Source organism: Ceratosolen solmsi, unplaced genomic scaffold, assembly GCF_000503995.2.
Source record: "Ceratosolen solmsi marchali unplaced genomic scaffold, CerSol_1.0 scaffold70, whole genome shotgun sequence".
NCBI lineage: Eukaryota > Metazoa > Arthropoda > Insecta > Hymenoptera > Agaonidae > Ceratosolen > Ceratosolen solmsi.
This window is the reverse complement of record NW_011948448.1, coordinates 241,354-254,113: the sequence shown is the minus strand read 5'-3', so window position 1 is coordinate 254,113 and position 12,760 is coordinate 241,354. Positions and strand designations below refer to the sequence as shown.

Genomic DNA, 12,760 nt, shown 5'->3' with positions numbered 1-12,760 from the left:
CCCAAGCAACAGTTTTTATATACTTCACAGTATTTCATATTGGAAGCCTCGATCTTCTCGAAAAATGTTACGCTACTATAATTCTTTGTAATTCTGTTAAAATGTTGTCACACATTGTTAGAGCAACGTTATTCACTCGCTTAAATTATTTACAATTAAATAACTCGTTATTTACAATTAAATAGTGAAATAACTCGTAACTAGCTCGATCGGGACGTTCGATCGAGTCGTTCGCAGTCGCATTCTATAAAAAACGTAATCTCCAACCGTCGATGATGTCGTTTCTTCGACGGAGCGCCAACTCGAAAAATCTCCCATCGACGCTCGTCGATGATGCGCTGTCTTAAGTTCAAGATTATGCAGGCACAAGCAGCCCGTACTTCAAGCCTATGTTGGTTAGGCTCTGCGTGGCCGAGACCTTGAGCACAGCAACCGCTATTGCAGCGAGTGTGACAGCACCTTCGAGATAAATGCTGTAGAGTATGCGCACGTAACCGACTATCGTCGACAGTCCACCGGCTGCCGTGAACTCCAGGGGGAAAAGTAGACTCTCGGAGAAGGGCTTTAGTCGAGCGGCACCAAAGCACAGGATGCCCAAAATGTAGTATGCGCCTGTTGGCAGGTTGTTTTCATTCCTTTTTTTTAAACTGTTTTTCTCCTCGATCCGATGGTTTTCATGCAAATTTTTCCGCTTTAAGCAGTTGAATATGCGCGCGCGCGCGAGAGTGAAAAAGTGATTTATGAAGTGATCAATGATTATGGCTTTAATAAACTTCATAAATTAATATAATTAAAATTATAATTCGTCGCATATTATGAAGCACAGTAATAGTAGGGATCTCGATCTAATATAAAAGATCTAATTGTTAAGTGTTGAGAGAACAATGTGAAGAAAAATTGAGATATTGTGAATTATATCTATAATATTAAATATGATATTTATTATTTATTTTATTTTACAATGTTAAGCGTATTTTTAAAAACTTTCGGTACCTTGATATAGCTAAACGATATATTGAATAATAAGCGCAAGATAAGTTGCTAACGATAAATATTGTGTATATATTTGTTAGCTCGTGGAAGGAAATTGTCTTGCATATTAAAATTGATTGCAATTTCACATTTAACAAAATGTTTCTCTATTTTGTAATATAAATTATCCGGAAATTAAAAATTTTTTCGTATATTAGAAAACTTTACGTGCCTTGTCCTACACGAACATTTTTATAATTATTTAACGAGCTGAAAGTAGGATTCGTATTTTGTTTTGTTTTGTTTTGTTTGTTAATAATATTTAACCGCAAATAAAGTTTAATTGTTATTGATTCATTGGATTAGTGACGCAAAAAATTGCAACGAATTTGCGTTGTACTCTTGGAGCAAATAAAGCAACGTAGAATTATTACCCATTGCGATGTAAGGTAGGACTTTCACCCACGTAGGCATAGGTATGGAGTCCATTGTCGTTGAATCTCTACACTCGGACGGATATTTTTTGGCGATGCTGTATCTCCTAAGGGCAACAGCAAGGAGCAGCCCAATGTTCAGCATCAGGAGAAAATGGGCGGGAATACCAATAGCTGCAAATATTACTGCCACCGTGCGACCGGCATTTGTTCGCGGCACCGGAGCGCCAAAGCCTTTTCAAACGAATGTTAATGAATCTTTCTATCACCTTGATTAATCAATATAAAAAGATCAATGATTTTTAATAATTGGGCGAGGTTGATAAAAAGGCAAGAGCGCGATGATATAATCCGAGAAGTTGAATTAAAATTATTACCCACATCGTTGTATTATTACATTAACCATTGCGTTGGACAATCAGTCGTTCTATCAAGAAAATGTCCAGTCAATAACACTTGACTTCACAAGACAATTATATTTTAACGTTTCTAAGGAAACATTAATTAAGGAACAAATTGTTTGTTATAAGAAAAGTTTAATCTATCATGAGATACTTGACATCTCGTATAAATCTTGGACTCGAGGCTTGCACGTAGGATCAAGTGTAAAATGCAGCGCACGAGTGCTTGTTCGAGCAATTAAGAAACGAGTGATGATCATCGAAGGATCATCGATTCGATTATTCACTCGTTATGATTTTTTAAAGGGATAAACTGGATAAAATGGAACCCACCGAGTGTCGTGATTACGGACACGGCAAAGAGGACACAGCCGGGGAATGTCCAAAGCTGTCCGTTGTCACCGCCCTCGCCGTAGCCGGAGCTCACGGCGACGAGGAGGAGCTTCTCGTGCCTCGCCACGTACTGCCTCACTTTAGCGCTCCACAGAGGTTCTGTCTCCTCGTCGTTTGCGCGCAGTTGTCGTAATTCTGTCGCAAGGCCAACGGCCAGGTCGCGCTGCATATCCTTGAGCTCGATGACCTGATGAAGCTCTCGTGGACTCTCCGTAATATAGAAAGCGCCTGCTCCGAGGATGGTCCAGAGTGTGAGCAGCCACGCGAGACCTGATGAGGTTAGCGGTACGGTAAAAGATTTGGTATTTTCGTCAAGACGCCTTCAGGCGCCTTTTTTACTGTGAAAACTTTCACATTTACAAGAATTCAATGACCAACTTTGGCTTATAGAACAATTTTTACTATGCAATTACAATACAAAAACAGTTAAGCATTTAAGTATCTCTTTCTTTCATAAATCAATACAATTTATAGATTTTTTAATTAAGTGTAACTCATTGAGTTTCAAATGTGTGAAATATCGGTGATCGTTAAATTATTGATCTGGATATTTAACAGAAACATAACATTTTTCACTTGACTTTTAAATCCCTGTGAAATTTGTCGGAATTTGAAAGATAATTTTGAGAAAAAAAGTTTATTCTTCGAAAACTTATATTTCACAAATTTATCCCTATTAATTATAAGCATTGATTGTTGCCTTTAAATTCAAGACTTTATAATATATGTATAAATATGGATATAAATTTTTAAAGGAATTACAAATAATATATTAAAATTTCTATTTAGAGCGAATCATTTTAATAATTTCACGTTCATGTGCGTAAGCACGCACGTTTAGCTATTTTTAGCACATAAGTGATAAATAATATTGTTTTTCAGTATATGAGACGTATGAACCTCAGATGTGTGTTCTTTAATATTTTGAAAGTATTATACACTGTAGTGAATAAAGAAATTAATTGTTAAATGTTAGAATAAATAATACATAAAATATGTAAATTATAAATTGTCAAATGTATAATATATTGTTTTTGGTAATTTTTTTCATTTTTAATATTGACATTAGTAGGTTGATTATGTATTTAAAATTAATGACTAAACACTAAAATTCATTTACCTATGGTTGAGTGAAAAATAAAATTTTATCTAATTTTAGATTTACTTCATTCGTATGAACAAACCATTATTATTATATTATCTGATCATAGAAAAATATAAAATTAAAACGTGAATTACAAATAAAAACAAGTAACCAAGGACATATAATTTTATAATAGAAAAAGGAAATGAGTAAAATATAAAACTTACCAAATTGACATAAGGCAATGCGACCAAGAAATCGAAAATATCGAAATATTCTAGATGACTTTTTCGGATCAAGGATTTTATTTTCATCGACTATATCTTTGAGGGTTGGAAAAACTCTCAATCTGTACAAAATTCTGTCGGATGTCTGGGATTCTGCTGATTTGAAAATCTTTTGCATTTTTACTGCCAATCCAGAATTCTGTGCTTCTTCCAGTTCAATTGGTCGCATTCGATCGCATACTATTGATATCATCACCGGTTTTCTTTTTTGTGAATAACCATTATTCACTAGTTATGAAAGAGGAATTATTCTTTTAAATTTTTCAATTAGTTTTGTTTATATGTTAATAGTTTGTTAATTGCCGTAGTTACGTTAAATATTCATTTTTAATATCATATATTAATTCGTACGTGCTTATAAAAATTATAAATTATTATTTAATTATTGGATTTCAATTTCAATTGATCTTTGTATTTTCATGTTTTCCTTTCAATTAACTATATATAGATACAAATATTTAGGTAAAAAAAATATTTGTGATTTTACGAATAAATAATATTAATATGTACACACATTATATATAAGTTTATACAAAAATAATAATGCATTTAAATTCCATCGTATACAGCCTGCATAAGTGCTATTTAGCTAACAATTATATTAGTAAATAATCAGTGTATTAGAAATTACAAAAATCATTATTTTTGAAATATCGAGTAAGAAAAAAAGAAAACGTTAATCAATGCAGTAATTGCAAATATGAATTTGAATAACATTTAAGGTTTGTAATTATTCTATAAAATAATAAAATGTCCTAAATTCACGTTCAAGTAATATTAATTGAATATTAATTATCAAATGACTGTTAGAAAATTTTTAATTATAAATATTTTAAAAAATCAGATGAATATTTTCATAAAATTAGAAATTCAACTCAATTCATTTTAAGAATTCCAATAGCTAAATAAAATTTGAAGTATAAAATGTAATGTTTTATTGGATTCTATTTGTTGTTACTAATAAAGTAATTCCTTGAGTATTTATTTACCTTAATAATAGATTATCCTTAGAAATGTAATAAGGAGATTATTGCAAATTTTAGCGCAACAACAATTTTATTACTATGTAAATAATATTCGCTTGTATAAAAAATTTCATAAAATTAAATATGAGCATTCAGCAAGTAAAAATGAAAAATTTTATATTACTTAAAAATAAATATAATTATATATAAACTATAATTATTTGTATAATATTATTATTTAATGTACCTAATTTTATTTATTTGGCGTATAATAAATTAAAACTAAATGTCATGTTCCAAATACATTAACATAACTATTTCGTTTAAACTTGAAAAGATGAACGTGTAAACGAATTATAAATTTATAAAAAGAAAATTTTTATGTTGTTTGTGTGAGTGCTTAGAGAATTAATGATAATTATTATATCAATGATGTTCCCTTAGAATATGGATTACAGATCTAAATTAATAATGAAACCAATATAGTTCCGGAATTTTGTATTTTCCTCAAAAAATTCAACAATTTTTAAGTCTCATATTTGATTGCAAATAATATCGATACTTACATACGTGGGTTTATCCGCCTAATCACTCTAAATTTTTTGTCTTTCTTTTCTCATTATTATCATTCGTCCTAATAGCTTCATCATAATACTTTCCTTTAAATTATCACACGAATAAGCTAAATTGCATGCAAGCTCCATGTCTTAATCGGTACAAAATGCCGGATAGCCGTTACAATGAAATCTTGTAATTACAGCTCGAATAAGTCCATTTTTTTGTTTTTCTGTCTTTTTTCATTTCTTTTTTCTTTTTATTTAAATACGTTTTAACGAGCAAAGTTGTTATCTACCACTGCTGCGGCATCGCACGCAAGGTCAACGTATAAGGTAAAATTGACGCGCACCATCGATCGACTTTGAGTCGTCGGCATAACACTTTACTACCGTCGAATATGCGTGTTTATAATGTGAAAAGCTCGGACCTCGCCAGCTGATATGACAATAACTCGTGGGACACGTGTCTGTCACCTCTGTAAGCGATTTTTTATCCAATAGAATGTTAATATTTTTCTTTCCATCTTCTCTCTCTCTCTCTCTCTCTCTCTCTCTCTCTCTCTTCTTTTTTTCGTCTTTCTTTGTTCTTACTATTTTTTCTATTTTTCCTTTATCAATTTCTTTTCTCTACTGTTTTACCGATTATCGATTTAGCAATTGTCGGTCGTATGGTTATAATACGAAGTAAGCACTTGCTTGATTTTAGAAACTGTAGAGCAGCAGTTCCATTATTTCGTGCCATTAAGCTTATTTAAAGACAAAAGTACAAAAATAATTTATAACGCTTTATAACACGCTGTGCATTGAATTTTTTCATTCCGTTACTTAGTTCCAGAAACTCAAGATGAAGGATAATATCGTTTTTATCATTTTATTTTTAGTAAAAAGCAATAAATTTTAAACGAGCCAGTCGATATGACCTTACTTTTAATGGAATACTTCATACAGAGTTTCGTTAACAAATATATTATTGTTTCTTGTATTGTCAATATAATTAATGAACATAAGCAACGTCTCTTTCTGTAATTATTTTTTCTTAAGACTATTATAAACGAATATGAATTAATGCAGTATTATTGTTATTTGGGATTATTAGAAAAATGAAAAATATATAGCTATTATGCAGTAATATGGCTGTATTTATTTTTCTGTCACGAATATTTTAAGACATAATTTCACTTAAATGTATATAAAATTTCATAAATAGCGCTTGCTGTGCATTTACTTTTTTTTTTTCTTCTTCTTTCATTGCATGTCTAAAGTTAGATTATGAGTCAAATCACATATGCATTAAGCAAATTGATGAATTTCTTTTATATGAAAATCAAACACTTTTTACATTATAAGAAATGACAAGATCCAGCTTCTTCTTAAACAATTGCAAAACTTAAGCAAAAGAAAAAAAAAAATTTAATCTTTAAAAATACATAATAAATATCGATAATAAAATCGATGAATAATAAAAAATGTAAGTTGCGATGGAACATCTGAAAACAAATATTAATAATGTTATTGGAATTGACTAAAAAAGAATTATAATAATGATTTTAAGGAAAATATGTATCTTATAGATAAGATCGTTTCTCAAATAAAAATAATTTTTATATAAATCTTCGTTATTTAATTAAGAAACAGATTTCTTATCATTTAATTACAATTTATAAGCTAAAAATATAATTAAAAGCATAAAATTTAGAATGACAAAAATTTAGAGAACAGTTTATAGAATTTTTTTTTTTTTTTTTTGCTATATACATAATCTACTTATAACCTGCTTATTATTTTTATCTAACAAATTGAAAATACATGTGTTTAATAATATTCTTGGAGTATATGTGACAATTATTCAACATATATATCGTATGTTTCTTGTAAGATTACTAATAGAATTAATATGCTCAATTATTAATATTAGTGAATTTTTTTTTATAAAATCAATTAACAATCAATTAAAATCAGAGGAGTGCGTCAATACATTATATATAAATAGCATTTTTTTTTTTTTTTAAAGCAAATATTGAAAATAAATTTTATTTTAAGTATATTTTATTTAAATAATAATATTAAATATAAACTTTATAAATAAATAATTGTTAGATAATTTTGTCATTTATCAATAAAGAGATTTTTTCATATATATTTTATTGCAAAAGTATATAAATATAATTTTACTTAAAAATAAGTTTACAAATTAAAATTTATGAAGTTTGAAGATTTGAAGACTTGAGTTTTATTCGAAGAGGATTTATTTAAAAAAAAATAGACATCGATTTTTTCTATATCAGTAGATGTAATTTATGTTAACATTAGTATCATGTGATTAATTGAAAAAAGAAAACAAAAAAAAAAAAAAAAAAAAAAAAAAAAAAAAAAAGTACATTTGTAACGGAAGTAGTTAGTCACAATGTGTTGATTAAGAATTAAGAGTTTACTCAGTAATCTACATTAGACTTGATACTCCTTAATAATTATTTGAACAATTCGTCGACAGAAGAAACATAGAAAGCCAATTGTTTCTGACATAATTTGATTATTTATGTCCTGTATAACTTTCACGCATTTTTCTTTTGAATTTTTATTTTCTTCGTTTATTTAATAAAACATAACATAGTATTGAATAAACATTTAGATAATATTATTAGAAGACAAAAAAAGAAAATAATAATAAATAAGTAAATAAAAAAAAAAAAAAATCAATAGTCAATAAGTAGTTTTAAAAAATAGTTTGAAATATGTTATAAAAGAATATTTTTTTTTTTACAATATATTATTCAATTCTGCAAAATCGTTTGTTAATATAAAATACTAAAAATTATAACGTTTTTATTAATGAATAAACTGCAATTGGAATAAATGAAGTAAAGTATTTGCAATTTGTCTAAATATTTGCATATATTTTAATAAGAAATAAGATATTAATATTTATTTTGTTTTTTTTTCTACAATTTTATCAAAAATTGAAATTCACATACAAGGCTGAAATTACGTAGTATATTAGTACTTTATTTTTATTAAGAGTATATGTGTAATGGATTTTATTATTTGTTATGCTTATACTTCATAAAAAGGTTTTTAAATTAAAATGTAAACATTCACACAAGTCGACAATTATGCTGAAATACACGACTCACGTGTTCAATGAAACGAGGCCAGCTAAATTCGAATGTGGTGTGCATAAGAACCACTATTATCATGATGCGTTTTATGTTCGATAATTTTGTAATTGAAAATGTATTTGTGTGTATATATATATATATATATATATATCAAAAGGATTATTCTTGCTCTAACTCCCGAAGATGTTGCCTTAAATTTCACATATTTTAGGAACAATAAATGGTTTACATTGATCTTTGAAAATAAGGTCTTGACAATAAGGACATTGAATGAAATATCCATTTATTTTTTATTTAACATATTGTCACGTTAGCGCTAATAGTATATTGTACATTGAAATAATATTTTCCAGGTAAAAAACTTTCTCTTGCGAATAAATTATATTTTATTGTATTTGGTATCTGTCTTTAATAGACAATACCCGTTTATGAGATACATATTCTCTTTGTTTATAAATCCAGTTATTTGATATACCACGATGCTCATCAATGTCGAATCTCTCTATCAATAATCAATTTGTTAGTTTAATCTTAGTTTTATCGAAACGACGATTATTGTAATCTACGACTTTTTAAATAAGCTAAAGTTTATCTTATGTTTTCTTATAATAAGAGGAAACTATTATTGCATTCACTTTTTTGTTCTGTTTAATTGCAATTCTAAGGTACAAGTACACTCGTGCATGTATGTAAAAATTGTTTTGCTAAAGCAAGAACTACTAATGTGAAGTATTTTATGTGCAACATGTGTAGTAAAAAGTGTTTACCTTCGGTAGTTTCACAGCAAATGATGTCAGATTCATCCACCTGATTCTCTTTGATTATCCTTGAACATCTATTATCCCTGTTTTAATGTTAATAATTCTTTCTTTGTTATTTCCGGTTATTCTATCGTAATCGTGTAACTGACCTGACAAAATCATGTAAATAGATATTATAACTATATAAAAACTAATTTAATTTAATGTTCTAAAATTTATTTAGAAATAATAATAACTAATTGTATATGCATTTTAAAACAAGTAATATTCAATATTTCTGAAAATATTATTTATAATATTGTATAAGGTAAGTGAGTTGATATTCCAAAGCCTTAAAGTATGAGGCTACTAATATCGGTTACGATTACTATTAAACGAAGGTATTAAGCATTTTTCTGACTAATATTAGTAAATTTAAATTTTAACATTTAATTTACATAAATTCGATCGCTCTATTGATTTACATTACGTGCTAATTTGAAATTAACTTTTATCTAATAAGTGATCAGCATACGTTGTTAATGAAATCATACATGCACAGAAGAATGTCAAACCTTATATTGACCATTAATCTATTAATTTTTTTATCGATCCAAGCTACCACATATCATCATGCATTTTGTTATTTCAACGGGTTGTGAAGTTTTGAGACGTCAATTTTTTGAGTTAAAATATGCATTTTATTTACTGAATTTACATAGTAATGCATTACTTAACAAATATATGAAACACGAATTAGTTATATATATATATATATATATATATATATATATATATATCGAAGAATTTTTAAACAGAATATTTAATTAACATTTACTTTAATAGAAAAATAAGTAAATAATCGTTTAATTAGCATTATCATTTATTCTGTCTTTATTCGATTATTTACAAAATTTGATACCGTTCAATATTTTGTTAATTTTATTACTTTATATGATATTACATAATTATAATCTGTTTAATATACAAAATATGTCTGTTACTTTATTTAAAAAGTATATTCTATGCTTTAATAAATGATTGATAGAATTGCTTTTGAAAGAGTAAGTGTACATTAAGGAATGAAGTATATTAGTACTTATATGTGTAATATATAATTATTATTTATAATTTATCGTCTATTTACATATTTTACATCAATTTACATGGATTAGTTAGATAGATAGATAATGAACAGTTATAAGCTGAAAAATGCTCGTAATAATCATTTATATTAAATGATGTTAACATATTTAGGATATTAATGAAGCATTTCTTTGAATAAGTTGAATATTATTGTTTTAAAATTGATTATTATAGTGTTCTCAAGAGGAAATTATTACTAGCTTCTTATTAAAACATTTATCAGACGCTTAAATAATATTTTCGCTTTGCTCGATAGACGTATCGTTACTTTTCATCCGGTAAATGATGAAAATAAAAATTTACATTTATACATTCGCCTCACTGCAGTAACAAGAGTTTAGAAAAATGATTAAAATATTGTGCTGAAATTATTCAATTTTTAGATATTCTTTGTATTAATTAGCCGTAAAATAAATATTAATTAAAATGTGTGTTTACATTAAAGTACGAGTAAATAAATAATAAGAACTCTTGCATATTTATAAAATTTAAATTTCGTTTATATAATAAAAAAAGATTGATTAAATCTAAGTTAATTTATATGGACTAATACAATTATGAGACCAAGTAGAATGTACACGATGAAAATGTTTTTTTTAATTAATATATAATCGATGGATGATCAAGGGTATTAAATTCACCGATCTCTTAATCAGAAGAGGTATTCGTGAACTTTTTGGTATAAATCTTTAGGTTTTATCATTAAAACGGCATATTTGCAAATGAAGCTTGTAATAGTAAATGATGAAATAACCGTTATGCTATTGTTGAGTAAAATATTCATTATTTGCAAAGATCGTTTCAATAAAAGTAATATAATCCTTGCAACATTGAAATCTATATATAATTATTTTTGCTTGTCAATGATCACTTACGATACTAATTTCAGTTTAGTGTATTTATCGAGTACTTATATTATTTATTCATTTTTTAAACAATGCATGCTGATTTCGAAGATTAGCACGACATCGAGACCACTGCTTGTATAATTATTATGTCGAACTTGCCCAAAACGCAAAGCAACGCGTGCAAGTACATTTGATTTTTCGATTTGAGCAAATAGCTCGAGTTAACCAAAAAGCAACAATGTATTGCAAATTGGCTGGTTAGAGCATGAAACGACGTATCCACGATGAAAGAGTTCGAATCTCAACATTGTGGATCCACATGGACTTAGTAAACAACTCTGTTAACTTAGGCCACGCTATTCTCCGTACTCAAGACGGATAATATTATCTCATTTCATTTTTGCTCCTTATTTCTCAACGCGGTGATACGCGAAATCGAAGAATTACTTCGCTTTCAAAACCATTGAGTAATATTATCTGCCCAGGTGTGAAGAGTAGTACCGGTTAGTATGGAAGGAGCTGGTTTAGTTAGCGTGCAGGTCAAGCTCCAGCGCTATGAATTTTATATTTTAGCATCGATATCTCTTCAGTCTCGTGTATTGACAGACTATGTTTACGCGCGCGCGCGTGTGTGTAAATCGCGTGCGCATGCATGACTGTGGCCTAGCAAACGTAAGATGTCACGTTCCTATTCGAGGTCCTGGGTCGCGAGCAGCCGGAGGTGCGCCAAGGCCGAGACCGACGATGCTCGTGCCGCGGAGAGTCTTACCTGGTTGTTCGGTTGGGCATGTCCGCGTGTCCGCCGGTCGGCTCCCCGTCCCGGTGACCTTCGTCCTCGGCAGCCATGCGAAATCCGGGCCCGGGTTTCTGGGATCGGGGTGATCGGTGAAGTCTGGGCGCGATTCTCGCACCCAACGGCTGGACGTGGTTGGTTCGTTCGCGGCAGCGACGTGTGTGCCTCCGGGTCGGAAGCCAACTCGCCGAGCGCGGCCTCCGTCTGGGGAACTCGAAGCTGCGCCGGCGCATCGCTTGGCCATCCGGTGGTAAGGAGCGCGAGACCGAGACACTGAGAAAGGATGGTGGCGCCGGGAAAGCCGGGATGTCCATCGGTTCTGGGATCATCAGTGAGCGACTGACTATGCGTGCATCATTATCGGGGTCAGCGACTCAGGCAGTAAGACCGATTAGACGTTGCGGCCTCATCATGTTCGCGGCCGATCTGTTTGGGATGAAATTCTATAATAACTATAATCGTGTCTGAAAGTCGCGATTTTTAGCTAAATAATGTAGATGATCCAACAAGTGACTCTCCCTCCTTACACTTATATGGCCTTATACATCGTATGGTATGATAATTTGTCGATCATTATTGTGCGCAGTAGCCTACGACTCCTTCCATCATATTATATTCTTCAAAATTTCCACTCTCTTATTGTAACTCACGCTAGTTTGACTTTTAACCTATAAAATCATATACTAATAAAGAAAACAAAAAAAAAAAAAGAAAAAAAAGTTAGGAATTTTCGTAAAAGTTCATGAATAATAATAATGCAGTAATAGTAGAATGTTGATAATTATATTTAAGTTTTAAATGCATTTTATTTAGACTAGACGTAGTATTTTGAACCATAAGTGAGTGGGGATAAAGAGTTCAAATACGGTACTTTATATTTTTTTAATGTCTTTGTTTGCGCAGCATTTTCTTAATAAAAATTTACATTTAATGTTAGATGATAATGAAGGTAATCTAAAAGAGCTAATTTAATGTAGATGCTATTCAAATTATTGATTTATTAATATCCCTAAAAGTATTATAG

The 12,760-nt window shown here is 29.5% G+C and overlaps 1 protein-coding gene across 1 annotated transcript; it reads right to left on the bottom strand.

Annotated features, from left to right (window-relative positions):
* Window positions 1–346: 346 nt before the first annotated feature.
* Window positions 347–12,184, bottom strand: LOC105366330 (uncharacterized). Its single transcript, XM_011504737.1, has 6 exons — window positions 11,713–12,184; window positions 8,977–9,053; window positions 3,512–3,799; window positions 2,141–2,470; window positions 1,407–1,640; window positions 347–612 (listed from the first exon to the last, which is right to left on the bottom strand). The coding sequence occupies exons 1-6, from the start codon at window positions 12,063–12,065 to the stop codon at window positions 356–358; spliced, it is 1,539 nt and encodes a 512-aa protein (XP_011503039.1). The 5' UTR covers window positions 12,066–12,184; the 3' UTR covers window positions 347–355.
* Window positions 12,185–12,760: the final 576 nt, after the last annotated feature.

Bases quoted from the DNA above. Each gene is read 5' to 3' on its own strand.
- LOC105366330 (XM_011504737.1), bottom strand. From the start codon at position 12,065: ATGATCCCAGAACCGATGGACATCCCGGCTTTCCCGGCGCCACCATCC. The intron at 3,800-8,976 runs GTAAACACTTTT...TTTCATAACTAG, and splicing joins TTGCTGTGAAACTACCGAAG to TGAATAATGGTTATTCACAA. The intron at 2,471-3,511 runs GTAAGTTTTATA...TAACCTCATCAG, and splicing joins CATTGCCTTATGTCAATTTG to GTCTCGCGTGGCTGCTCACA.